At 39.0% G+C, this 14,694-nt stretch overlaps 1 protein-coding gene across 6 annotated transcripts in view; it reads left to right on the forward strand.

The window, feature by feature from the left end:
- trappc9 (trafficking protein particle complex subunit 9) overlaps positions 1–14,694 on the forward strand; it is a 267,319-nt gene that overhangs the window by 140,071 nt on the left and 112,554 nt on the right. For all 6 annotated transcript variants that reach the window (XR_008604175.1, XM_055018005.1, XM_055018009.1 and 3 more), the window contains one exon: positions 5,659–5,769. Coding sequence is in view for 5 of the 6 variants with exons in the window: in XM_055018005.1 (XP_054873980.1) it covers positions 5,659–5,769 (111 nt within the window). In the remaining variant the exon portion in view is untranslated. The remainder of the gene's footprint in view (positions 1–5,658; positions 5,770–14,694) is intronic.

Genomic DNA, 14,694 nt, shown 5'->3' on the forward strand with positions numbered 1-14,694 from the left:
TTCTTTTTCCATGCAGAGGACCTGCTCCAGGGGTTAGGCCAGATGTAAGATGACAGATTTGTTAAAGAAAGTGACAGAGATCCATAAAGTGTGAAATAGTTGGTGACCTATACTTCACAGGGACCTGTTCAAATCCCATTCACTCAGCACTGTTTTTCCCCAGAAAAACGCATTGCTCTACAGAGGGAAATTAACTGATCCTCATCTGTGTTTTTGTGAAAGTGTATCATCTTTTGCTTTTGAGTAATTCCAAAACTCTGCAGCTCCTATATGGACCACTGTCCACTGTTCTGCTGCCTGCAGCTGACACAAAAGAAATAGACCTCATGAAAACTTTTGACATTAGGTGCCATTTATTGTTCAGTTTCTGGAAAGAAATATTACTTTTGAATCTTTAAATGTACTACAAAGCCCCCGATATTTTTTAGACCCAGGCAAAATTTAGATTTGTAATGGAATTTTATATGACCTGTGGGTTTATTCTGGCTGGAAATGGCATAAACAAGTGACAAAAGATTTTGACAATTTCTACATTTTTGGTTTTGTTTTACATTTTTAACAATAAGTGGCATGTCCACAGTTTGTCAAGCTCTTTCTCAGTCATCAATGTCGATGATTTTATATGCCACCACAGCAATTAAACAGTTGTTGTCACTATTAGCAAACTTTCTGCTTGTCTATGCTGGATTTTTGCTCTGCTGTTTTTTGTGTCAATCTCCAGATTCCCTGTCATCACTCTGATATCGTTTTCTGTCAACCTTTTCTTGACCATTTGACCACTGATTCTATGTTTCAAGTTAGTGTCTTGCTCAGTGCTCCCCAAGGCCAAGTTTTTTTCTGCAGATTGCCTTCTGTTTAATTCCAGAATCTTAATGTTTTCCTCTTTTCTCATGGTGTGTGATTATTTATGATTTGTAATGTATTACTTGAAATGTTCCAGGTGCTGGAAAGCCAACGGGTGGCTTTTAGCAAAATTTCACGCCCTCTTTTCTAACCTCACTAACTGCATCTGTAAATGTGGACATAGGAGTAGAGTCAGCTGTTCCTTATTGGCTCCTGTAGCTAAAAATATCTTTTCATTGACAGTACTCTAAATCCAACAAGGCTAATTCATGCCATTACATTTTGTATGCAGAGAACATTTTTGTTCCGTTTTTGTTCCAGAGTAGGGCTGCAAAATCAGCACCAATTGACTGGAGATTTGCAGAATTGACTGAGGTGTAGGCCCAGCTCTATTGATCTTTGTGTTTTTGGTTCTTCACACAGTGTAGATAGATACAGATAGATAAGAAAGGAATGCATTAAAGAGCATGCAATTGTTGTGCAAATTGTGCTGGTTGAAGAAACAGCAATAAGGTGCCAAAAATGTCGGTATTTACAGAAATGTGCACAAAGGTGTTGGTATTTACGATAAGGTGTACGCTGGTGGTATTTACACTAAATAGGGTATTATGAGAGTACAGCAAATAGTAAAATAGATTGTTACAATGTACAAGGTGCAATGCGAAAAGTAGAACTAAAGTGTACACTGCAGTTCAAAAGTTTGGGGTCACCCAGACAATTTCATGTTTTCCATGAAAACTCACACTTTTATTCATGAGCTAACATAATTGCACAAGGGTTTTCTAATCATCAGTTAGCCTTTCAACACCATTAGCTAACACAATGTAGCATTAGAACACAGGAGTGATGGTTGCTGGAAATGTTCCTCTGTACCTCTATGTAGATATTCCATTAAATGTCTGCCATTTCCAGCTACAATACCACATTAACAATGTTTAGACTGTATTTCTCATCAATTTAATGTTATCTTCATTGAAAAAACTGCTTTTCTTTCAAAAATGAGGACATTTCTAAGTGACCACAAACTTTTGAACTGTAGTGTACATAGGAGGGTTGTGGTGCATGGGTCCTGGTGGCCCAGGTTAATTGTTTATTGCACGGTTGAACAGAGACACAAGAATGTTGCGGTCAACGGATCAAGTCATGAACCACTGCTCTTGAATGAGGTGTTATAGAGTGTGATGGCTGTGGGGACAAAGGATCTCCTGTACCACTCAGTCCTGCACACAGTGAGATGAGCCGCTCACTGTAGCTGCTCCTCTGTCCTGCCATGATGTTGTGAAGAGAATGGCTGCCGTTGTTAAGGATGGACTGTGCTGTGCTGTGTTTGCATCTCTCAGCCACAGTCCTCAGTGAGTCCAAACTCCTGCCGAGCACGGAACCAGCCTTCATTCACCAGCCTGTCCTGTCGCCAGTATGTCCCATTTTCACCGCCCACTACCTTACCACAACGTCTCCAGGCCCTGCTAATGCCCAGTCAGTGTCCCAACACACTGTGACAGATCTGTTCTCTTATAATCTGTGTAGAAACACAGATGACCAGACTGTGGCCCTTAAATGTGGTGCTTGTTTTGTGTTTGTGCCCGTTTGTGGTCACATTGGAATGAGAATATTTGGCAGGTTTAGAGAGTTACTCGACTGCAACGGACTCTTCTTCAAATTAATCAGAGCAAAATGCTGACCTCGTGGTTCATTTGTTAGTGTTGGCGGTCCTCTGGAATAGACAGTGGCATTCATTAACTCGCCTTTTCTGTCCTTTGGCGAAACACCAGCTGTACCTGAAATGCTCTGCGGGAGTGGGCTATTGTATTCACGACTGCCTCCTTAAAATTAACTTTCATTTTGAATATTACCTTCAGATATATATGGTGGTTGTAGCATAAAATTACCCCTTGCCACATTTACAACTTCCAGGAATAGAGCTGTTCATACACAAGCAGCACATACCACCAAATTTATTCTGGGCTGCATTAAATGTTCATAAGGCGGCAGTATTGATATTTCATTCATTGATGGATGATTTGCTTTGTACACTATGAACAAAGAAGCCAGTTCGATATGTGTTCCCTTTGAAACATGGGGGATATTTTCTACCCTCACTCTGCTCTTGGAGAGGAATGTAAAAATTCACAGACTGAAATGGAGACAAATAGTTTGAAACCCTATTGGCAGTTGTGAATTATTTATTTAGCTAAGATCTCCGTGCCCTGTGTAGTAGCTCAGCAGAGTGCTTATTAAAATGATTCAGTGTTATGATTCAGTTCCCACTAGTTCAAAAGCGTAATCTTCAGCTTTAGTCTCCAGACAATCTGCAGCAGCCCCAGTAACAATTCTTAAATGAAGTTGTCCATGACTGTTCAGCATCATTTCAGGCTCATGCTGTGGTCTTTTAACTCCGAACCCTAATCAGGGTGTACATCCACACTGGCTCTGCCTATGTACCTGTCTCTGTTCCTTCACTTTATCTTGGTTACTTAAGCACATGAGCAATGAGGCTGTGTTTCTTAACCCGGTGGTCTGATTGATCACCTCTGCTACACACCCCGGCCTATAAATCAGCACCTAACCCCGTTCAGCCCGTTAATCACGTCCGCCAACAAAGACAACAAGACAATTAAAGAAACATGGGTAGGCCTTAAAAAATATGCTCCTTTAATTGCGACAGCAGTTGATTGGTGAGTTGGGCAAGCTCTGCTAAAGCCTCCATTAACCCTGAGATTTAAAAGGCAGAGAGAAGCAGGGAGTGTGACCTTGAGGGGACATGGGATGATGAGCTCTGTTTAGTTTGCATTTGTTCATTGATTTCCGCTGATTGATTCCATTTATTGTAATAAGTCAGAAGGATGCTACATTTCCCTCCATGTTAATCGTGTGTTGTGTTTCAATGCCAGAGTGAAAAAGGACTCCAGCTGTCTCCAAAAGTTGGGGCACCCTGGGCAAATTCCATATTATGTTAATTTTTTTTTTTTTTTTTTAGAGTTGAATAGCAGTAAACAACTCCTGCAGCGAACAGCCATTAAATATGATCCTTTTTTAAAATTTTAATGCAGTTACTTTCAATTGCATGAACTTAATGCAGTGTTTCCTCTACCACTGACTGCCACACAACCCCAAAGCTGAATATTTCCACCCCCATACTTGACAGTTGGCAAGGTGTTCTTCTCATCAAATCATCAAATGTTGCTCCCTTTTTCTCCTTTGCCTCACCTCAATTTACTTCACTTTACTACATTTTATTTTGTACACTATACGGATGCATCCGTGTATTTTTATATCAATTTATATAATTATTTTCGCCTTTTTTTTGCATTACCCCTATAGTCCTGGCCAACTTTTCTACACTTAATGTGCTACAGTTCGACAATGGCCTTGTGGCAACAAGAAATTCAAAAATGACATATTTTTTAATCCTTAGAGGCATAAGTGGGTCAAAAATCACCCGTTGAGGTCGTTTTCTTGCAATATCTTTGTAATTAAAAGTTTTTTATCATTTCATATTCCAGCTATTCCTCAAAAAACAGATTTTTGAGATCATTCCATTTACATTTTTAAGTTATCTTTTATTCTTTTAAAGAAATTTTAATATTTGTATTACTACCCCAAGCTCTTTATCACTGATAATATCATACAAGAGGTGATGCAGTGCACACACTTGGAGGGATGGAGAGTAGCAGCAGGTGGAGGAAAAGAGAGGACAAATGTCAACAAAATGGAAGTTAACATTCTTCTGTTACTGTTTAGTGCAATACTCTTCTTTTTCAGTTATCAAAATGTTCAAAATCTGTTATAGAGTGAAAAATAAACATATTTCAAATATGAAATCAACCTTGTGTGGACCAAAATATAATAAAAAACAATAACGCTAATTATTATTGTTAACCAAAATGACAAAAACAGTATAGAAACACATTGATTCTTATACGTATCATTTCTGACCCACTTATGGAAGAGTGTCGGGTCCAATCACTCATGCATCTAAGCCTGTTCATGCTAATATGACAGCTATATTATTTTAGGACTATAATGCTCTATTTCATATATTTCAATTTAGCAATATTCAATACACTATTTCCAAACCCTGTATGTGCAACTCCACCAGAAAGTGAGAATATTCTGTGTAAAATGACACATAATATAACTCTGCTTTTCCATAGGGTCCTGTCACATTCTTCCTTGTACACCTGCAGAAACTATTTATGTAACAGTACACTGGCTGCACTGGACAGTCTGTTCCCTGTTTCTGTTTTGAGATATCCGTCCCTTTCATCTGTCATTACTGAGAGGAAAAAAAATCCCTGCCTACTTGGGGGTTAAAATTAACTCTTTGAAAATCCTGCATCATCTCTCCTGTATTTATTTAAATCACAAATTGGCCCTCTTATGATCTGCATGAGAAAAGCAGGCATGGGATGATGTGGAGATGACCTGCTCCAGCTCCGGGCCTGTGGGCCTGATGAAAGCACCGCCACCTTTGATGTTATGACAAGGACTGATGAGTACTTCACACCGTGTCTTCTCTTGATCTCATGCGTTCACTCTGTCCATGTATGTGGCTGTGTATTTTTAGAAAGTAATTGTAACCTCATGCATAAACAAATCATTATGCATAGGTTGTGTTTGCAGCATAGTCGACCTATAGGGACAGGCACAAGTGATCTTTTTGTTATGCAGTTGTATATGATGTATAAAGAACTCATTGTTTAATAAAGTCCACGGTGTCTGTGCATCAGTAGAAGCCTGTGCAAAACAGATACACATCTTCATATTGTATTTACTCCATACATCTACAGCCAGTTCTCATGTCTGTGTCCACAGCACCCGCCAGTGTCATCTGCTGCTCGACATCTTCAACCCAACAGAGCATGAGCTCACTGTCAGCGCCAAGAACAACCAGGACCTGGTTCTCCATGCCAGCGAGTGCCAGAGGTGAGTGGAACGTTTCCCTCTCTATACACAGATAGATATAGTCTGACAATTTCACAAACTCAAAGCAGAATATCTCCCAAGAGTCTTTACTTTCTGAAGGCTATTAAGCAATATTTCATCCTTTCACAACAGGCACACGAGCTATTGCCCAAAGCAAAAAAAAATCAAGGTTAGGCATTGACATCTTACCTTCTAGCCCCTCAGCATGTGGATGTGTGCAGGGAAACATTAAAGTCTGCTTCCTAATAGATAATAATAATCACAATAAATTTTATTTGAAGGCGCCTTTCTCGGCACTCAAGGACACTGTTCAAACAGACATTTTCATAAATACACAAACTACACATTAAAAACAGTAAATGTGTTTATTGGGTGAAGATGGAGAATGGGACAGATAAACATACTTTTAATAGACCTGGATGGATCTACTTTATTTGTGATCCGTTGTTTTTAATAACCTGTTGCAGCAGTGGTGAAAAATTCTCATTCCATTTGTGCTGGGACCTGTTCTAATATAGGCATAATCTGCGCCCTGGTAGCTCAACAGGTTGAGTGGGTGACCCATCAACATAAATATGTGTGTGTATATATATATATATATATATATATATATATATATATATATATATATATATATATATATAGACACACACACACACTATATTGCCAAAAATATTCGCTCACCTGCCTAGACTCACATATGAAAGTAAGTGACATCCCATTCCTAATCCATAGTGTTCAACATGACGTTGGTCCACCCTTTGCAGCTATAACAGCTTCAACTCTTCTGGGAAGGCTGTCCACAAGGTTTAGGAGTGTGTTTATGGGAATTTTTGACCATTCTTCCAGAAGTGCATTTGTGAGGTCACACACTGATGTTGGACCAGAAGGCCTGGCTCTCAGTCTCTGCTCTAATTCATCCCAAAGGTGTTCTATCAGGTTGAGGTCAGGACTCTGTGCAGGCCAGTCAAGTTCATCCACACCAGACTCTGTCATCCATGTCTTTATGGACCTTGCTTTGTGCACTGGTGCACAGTCATGTTGGAAGAGGAAGGGGCCAGCTCCAAACTGTTCCCACAAAGTTGGGAGCATGGAATTGTCCAAAATGTCTTGGTATGCTGAAGCATTCAGAGTTCCTTTCACTGGAACTAAGGGGCCAAGCCCAGCTCCTGAAAAACAAGCCCACACCATAATCCCCCCTCCACCAAACTTTACACTTGGCACAATGCAGTCTGACAAGTATCGTTCTCCTGGCAACCACCAAACCCAGACTGGTCCATCAGATTGCCAGATGGAGAAGTGTGATTCGTCACTCCAGAGAAGGTGTCTCCACTGCTCTAGAGTCCAGTGGCAGCGTGCTTTACACCACTGCATCCCATGCCTAGGTGCTTGATTTTATACACCTGTGGCCATGGAAGTGATTGGAACACCTGATTCTGATTATTAGGATGGGTGAGAGAATACTTTTGGCAATATAGTGTGTGTGTGTGTGTGTGTGTGTGTGTGTGTGTGTGTGTGTGTGTGTGTGTGTATATGTGTGTGTATATATATATATATATATATACATACATACATACATACATACATACATACATACATACATACATACATACATACATACATACATACATACATACATACATATATATATATATTACTGGTGGGATGCGATTAAAAAAATTAATTACAGACTTTGTAATATATATATTTTGATGGTTCTTTTTTTTAGGAATATAAATTTTTGTTTAAAAAAAAAATATTTTTTCATTAGCTAGAACTTTATAATTAAGTTATTAAAAGACAAACATTTTTGTAGTTTAACGTTACTGCCGAGGGCGAGTTCCGCCTCTTTGACAGTGTAATAACTTAAACCACAAAAATGTTTGTTTCATTTCTATTTATCTGCATTTTTCATCTGTCTACTACATTCACAGATTACTGCAAATTCAAAATGCAATTATAGCCATTATATTCAACATTTTACGACTTTTTATAAACTAAAGCACTTTCAGTGTCTTCTGAAGTGGTCTATTATGGGATAGCTACACCGTTAGCCATTAGCAGGACTGTCGTAGCTATCGTTAGCTCTGGTGCTAACAGCAACATATTTTGCATTGAGGTGATGCCGTCGGCTTGAAGTGCTGCAGTGATCAGAAAACTCTTTGCTGCACAATTTGCACACAACCACGCTTTTATCCAAGCTGCCATTGGGAAGATTTGTAAAAGAAAACTTTCCTCCCAACAAGCACAATATGTTCTCATTGTTCTCATTGTGTTCTCTTCACTGTTTACCAAACCTCCTTGTGCACTGACGTCACTCCTGTGTATCTCCTTCATGGCTGTAGACCATAGACCGTATGCTGCAGACAAACTTTAGGTTCATTACCGCCACCTGCTGGGCCACAAATTAGGGAACTGAGAAAGGTGCGATTAAATGTGTTTATTTAGTTAACGCGTTATTTCTGCGGTATTTAATTAATTAAAATTAACGCATCAAAGTCACAGCCCTAGTGTGTGTGTGTGTGTGTGTGTGTGTGTGTGTGTGTGTGTGTGTGTGTATATATATATATATACACACACGCATACATACATGGTCAATAAGTGAATGAGTGGGAACAAACATTTCAGTTCAACAATAAGCTCTTTCTATTATTATAAACTCTAGTTGTGATTACCAGCAAATATGTGTCACACTGAATCTATTTCAGACACTCTCTAAATATCACATTGGACTGCATATAGTCAGATATTAAATGTTTAACGACTGCAAACAGGATTTGGCTTTAAAAAAAAAAGAGAGAAAACAAAGAAAAGAAAAACTCATGACATTTCGAGGGTTTAAACTTTTTGAGTAATACTTGCTCCTCAGATTAAATGTTTTACAGCCATGAAATACCAAACTTCTAAGCGTCAGATTTATTATATTTTGATGGTGATCTTTATTTGTACTCAAACATGTATGTATTCCGGCGTTATGTGCTTTTAAACAGACTGATGTATTTGCTTTGCTGCAAGTGTCAAGTTATGGATTGGACAGTTATTACCCCTAACGCATTTTATGATGGAGTTTTCAGCTTTTTTCTCGCTCCTCGGTTTAAGAGATGTCAGTCTGTGAAAGCCGCAATAACCCTTTGTCACTCTTCCTTAAGAGCTGCTAGTTCAGCTGAAAGAATTTCATTAGTCTGGGTTCCACTTTTAGTGTCCTGTGAGACTTTAAATGCTTTTTGTTCTCTGCCAGGAGCAAAAAATTATGGACGCTTGTTTAGGGCAGTTAATATTTTAGCATCAAATTACTCTTACCCTAAATTGTGTCCCCTTTTTTTTTCACATTCCCATAACACCCAGACACACCTGCACACGTGCTCTTACAGTACATCTTCATACTCCATTGTTTCTGTAGATTACCTCAGCCTCTCTCTCTCTTGCTCAGCTTGTCATTTCACTGGAACGTTATGATTCCTGTCAGCGCTGTCTCTCCAGTGCATCCTTGGCCATGAGCAGACCTACTGCTGGTGACTCATAGGCCTTTCTCCACAGCGGTGGAATGTTATTATTTGAGGGGACTTAGGGGGTGGGAAGGGATCTTTTCCGACAGAGCCTAACAGCTCATCACTGCTCATCGCTGAGCTCTTTTCAAATAATCTTTCCTGTGCAGAAAAGAGCTGTTAAGATCAACAAGCTTGTCAGCATTTTGTCACTTATTGTCTATGAAAAGGATAAACTCAGAGGTTTCTAAAAACAGTTGCATTTAATAGTAGTGTTTGTTTAACTGAGCACAGAGGTTTTATCATTTCTAAACTGGTGGAACAAGCAAAAGTAAATTAGATGTCACAAAACAGCCTTGCGTCTAACAAAAATTACATTCCTATACAACCACATTTTGAGAGAACTTTTTTCCTGAATCGTGTAACGTATTGCAATATGTTTCGAATCCAAATTGTTTCTCTTTTTCAGCCAACCATTCGTATATTAAATGGAGCGGGACTCATCACTTTGCTAACCTAGAAATGGAGGCAAAGTCAAAGAGTGTATTTTAACCCAAAGCGTAATATTTTCCTGAAGCTAGCCAAGTAGTTTTGCCAATCCTCACAGAGTGAGTGAAAATGAAAGCATATAGCGAATGAAACAAAACTTCCAAGAATAATGGTTCCACATGGGGCACACATATTGCTCTCCTGAGTTAAAGTTACTGAATTACTTTGTGGCACTTTGTGGCAATTCCTATGACCTAAAAGCCTCACCTTCCAGGGAGAAAATAGGTGCCTTTCAAAGTGTAAATGAGAGTGGAGTGTAGTTGTATGAGAATAGAACATTTGTGAGATCATTTTTCACAAGAACAACAAAAAACATCAAATACATGGTAAGTTTTGAAGTGGAAACTATGTCCAAATCATGGGCAACAGCCTAAGACTTGACCGTGTTCAAATGTCTAAAAAGCTTCTTTACAGATCTTCCAAAGATCACTAAGAGAAGTCAGCATTGGAGGGCAGCAGGATTTGTTGTTGACAGAAAGCCCAGGAGTAGTTCTTAACAGTGATAACACCATAAGAAAAACCAGACATACTGAGCTGTGCATCTTCTTTTATGCCATGAGAGTCAGTCTTTCTTCCACATCTAAAGGGCGTATTTCCTGATCGACAGTTTTGACACCATTATACCTTTCTAAATCCATTGGTCAGACCTTGTCACCACGTTATCATATTTCATTGTTAGGTCACATACAGCACACAAGGTTATCATTAGGTCATGTTTCACAGAGAACATGCCCAGACATGTTCAGACTTTGCCCTATGATTTTGTGACAGATTTCATGCAGGTTACACCAATATATGTTGTCATATTTCTAATATATTTTAAAAGTTATAATACCTTAATTATTTACTATCATGTTTTGAGTACTCCGTATTAAATCTCCTAGAAAACATATGATTTATCTTCACACCAAAGTTACAGGTTATACGTCATGTCCTACCAACCTTCCAGACATCGTTACTTCTACAGACACATATTTTAACGGTACTCATAATGCAAATAGCATTTGCCAGGATTACATCATCTTTTACTTTTACCACATCGTACCCAAAGAATATTACGCTACAGTTTCAGTTGTGGTGTAGATAATCTAAGTGTGAAGGCCAGCTTGTGATTTTCACATGACTGATGCAGATGTAGAAAGGGATGTGTGTGATTCTATTCATATTAGAATAGGTACACGTCGGTCTGGTATGTAGGAGATCACACTGTCCCTCATGTCGAACACAGAAAGGCACACAAGGTTCCTGTGGACATTTCTCAGAGGCTGTGACTTGTTGCTGTAGGGTTGTGTCAGTGATTATTCCTGATTTTTAGAGAGTTTAGAATTCCCCACTCTGTTTGAGCACCATCAATAGATGTGCAAATCAGAACTCCTCCAAAGTCCTGCAGCCACTGCTTCAATTACAACTCTTTTAATGATGAAATATAAAGGTGTGGACGATGGAGAATCTCTTTGCGCAGCTTGTCCTTTTTACAACTACATAGCATTGTGTGAGAGTGAGAGTGTAACTTGTGAAAGAACACGTTCTACCCACATACAAATCAAAAGCTGAACAAATAGGCCTAAGCAATATATTAAAAAAAAAACCTGTGCTCAGTTCAATGGGCCGCTTCTTTATTCATGCTGTTACGTAGTGTTTTAGCATTTGCCAGTGTCACCACTTTTAAGAGTTTCCTAGCAGATATTTTCAAAATTAAGTAAGTTTCCAAAAGCAAGGTTCTTCTGCTTTCTACAAGTGCTACTGTAAATATACGGCTTCCATCACAGAGAAACTTGTACTTACAGTTTTAAATGAACTTCCCTAGAAACCCTTCTTGTGTTACTGTAAGGTACTGTGGTGGTCTTTTAAGATTCCAGTGGATTTTTCTCCAGCTATGCACACTGTACAGGTCTGGCATTGATTTAGAAGTGGGATCACTGCCTAATACATTCATTGCAGGTTAAGTGTACCACAGTCCTGTCCTTGCTCTGCTCTTTTGGGTTTTGCTTTTCCAAATATTTAATTATATAGATAATCCTGTCAGATAATAAATACATGTCTGCCAATTAAAATCACCATTGTGTGGCCATTTTGACATTTGCTGGGAGTCTCTTAAAAGGAGATTTTGATCTCAAGGTCTCATGCTGGTTTTCCATTTACCACCCACTGTTCTGTCTCTGGAACATCACGGGGAACTCGCCTGACAGACTGTAAATACTATGGAAAGTTGCATGAATATGAGCATGGTATATTGATTGAACTCTGTTCCTTTCAGTTAATGTGATTGTTCTCAAAAATAAGCAAATCAGTCATAAATCTAACCCAGGCACAGTGGTGGAAAGCAACTAAGTACATGTCTTCAGGTACTAAGCACAGTTTTGAGGTACTTGTGCTTATCCTGAGTGTTTTAATTTAAGGTTGCATTATACAGAGAGGGGTATGTATGTTTTACTCCACCACATTTCTCTGAAAGATTAGAATTAGAGCTGAAGAAAAACACATATGATAAGCCTATAAAATATAACAGATTGTTTGACACTGAATCACTGGTTTTCAGCCTTTTTTGGTTGAAACCTTTGATGTCTACACAGAGAATGTTTCAGCTGTGGTCTTTAGTTCTCTATTTTACTTGCCTCTGACAGAACAGATATGCTCTTTAAATCAATCCACTTGTCTACACAGGTGATGTAACGGCTTGCATTCATTGTCTATAAATGTGACTCCAAGCATAGTTTTGTTCTTCAAGTCTGGTGTTTCACAAGCAGAACTCCAGCGATTGTGTATGGGGCTTTCAGTGCTTCCTGAACTGCAGGTGACCTACAGTTCAGTGCTGTGCAAGAACACCTCCTGTGCAGACACAGACTTGTGTCGCATATCAAGTGTCTTTGAGTTGTTAAAGACACATTTCCCCTTTCCACTTCTCACATACTTTATATTAAATAACTATTTCAGGGATGTTTATGAGATGACTTTGAGCCTTAAGTTGAAAAGAAACCTTTCCTAAGTAGTCAGATGATCAGACACATCATGAATCAGCAGTCAGTGCCATGGCTAAGCATTTCTGCATTGAAGCTGCAGTAGACTGATGCCTCAGAAACACAGATTTTGACATCTGGGTTTACTAACCAAAGGAAACAGTCCTGCCAACTTGCAGACCGGTGCTTTCTGCTTCATTATTCATCTTCAGCATCAGTTTGTTTTTCAAACATATGGCTGAATTTCTCCAATATTACAACTTGCTTTTGTGTAGTGTTGAGTAGTTTTGCAGTTTTTGGGGAGAATCATAGTTGAGCTGGTGTGCTCAAGCTGCAGTGGGTAGGTTGAGAAAGAGGCTGGGACTTCATAGATCTCCACATTTGTGGAGACAGTAGTATAGCATTACATCTAAGCCATTTAAGACAAGAACAGATCATTTTCATGGAAAAAAAACAACTTCTAAATATGTAATAAACCGAAATGTGTACTCCTACTGAACATTTATGCATTGGTGCTAAATCAAATTGAATCTAATCAAGTTTTATTTGTCACGTGCACAGTTGTACTCAGTACAATGCATAGTGAAATGTTTTGTGCACCTGATCCGGCCAGTACACACAGTGACAGCACGCACAGGAGAGAATGGTCAAAAAAAAAAGATAGGCGCATACAAAACAAAAAGCCTGCATAGATATAAACTCAACAATATATACAGAAAATGTGTGACAATATTTACAACTAGGTATAAAGTGACTACAGTATACAGATTTAAATAAAAAGTCACTGTCGTGTTGTTGCTGTGTTGCTTAAAAATGTGAGTGTAGAGTGTGCATATGTAGTATTATCAATCTAATAAGGTAATTTATAATATAATATATAAATTCCAGAGGTTATATGTCTGAGGAATGACTACTTTAATGTCATAATTGTACATTTTGCTGATAATTTTTCCGTGCTTTTACTGAAGTGAAAGGTGTGACTACTTCCACCACTGGGGAGCAGACTCTACAAATCAAACTGGGAATGATTAAACAAAGCTATTATAAGGTTTAGATTAAAGGTTGTGTTTCTTTTATTGTGGCACTGGTCTTCCTTTAAGTGTATTTCCCTCAGCTCTTTTAAGCGAGGCCATCTGTCACTGTTATGTAATTCCCCAAATAGCTAAGATTCCCTTTCTTCTCTTCTCACTGATACAGTCATAATGCCAAAGTTACACATAAGAACTTAATTGGAAGCCAGAATGCATAATGCACCAGCTATAGCAGATTTTGAAATGCTACCTCTTTAGAAACTGATACAATATGACACAAAGCGCCTTTGAGGCAAAAAATGTCAAGTCTGGTAACAACTGGAGATGCATATATAGACTTGCATGTCTTTTTTCCCCTTTGACTGACATTCCCTGTAGAGACAGCCGTTGCTTTGACTCCACCAATCAGCGTTTCCGTCCCGTGGAGATTTCTCTTGAAGCCTAGCAGATACATAAATCCATTATCAGAAGATTAGCTCAGATCCAGTCTATTGATTCTTTTCACAGCATAAGTATTTCAGTAGATATCCCTACAAGGCTGGAAGTGGTGGATGCAGCTTCACTCATCCCCATCTCAGTTTTGACAAAATACTGATGGTTTCCTTTGACACGCACATGAACACATTATTCAGAGTGGAGCAGGATTTTGCATACAGAGAGAGTCAGGGCCACAGAGTCGTAGATCTCCATCTGCTGAACCATATTGTGCTTGCCTCTCCAGCTCATCCCCTGTCCACATCAGATGGCCCTGTCATTTCTTATTTCTTTCCTGTTTTATGATGAATGAGGTGTCAGGCGCAAGATGTTTCCTGGAGTCCACATCCAGGACTGGTGAAGCTAAGGCTTCAGTCCGACAGTCGCAAAAATGACTCTGTCAATCATGAACACTTTCCTCCTACAACA

The sequence above is a fragment of the Amphiprion ocellaris genome, chromosome 15 (genome assembly GCF_022539595.1).
Source record: "Amphiprion ocellaris isolate individual 3 ecotype Okinawa chromosome 15, ASM2253959v1, whole genome shotgun sequence".
NCBI lineage: Eukaryota > Metazoa > Chordata > Actinopteri > Pomacentridae > Amphiprion > Amphiprion ocellaris.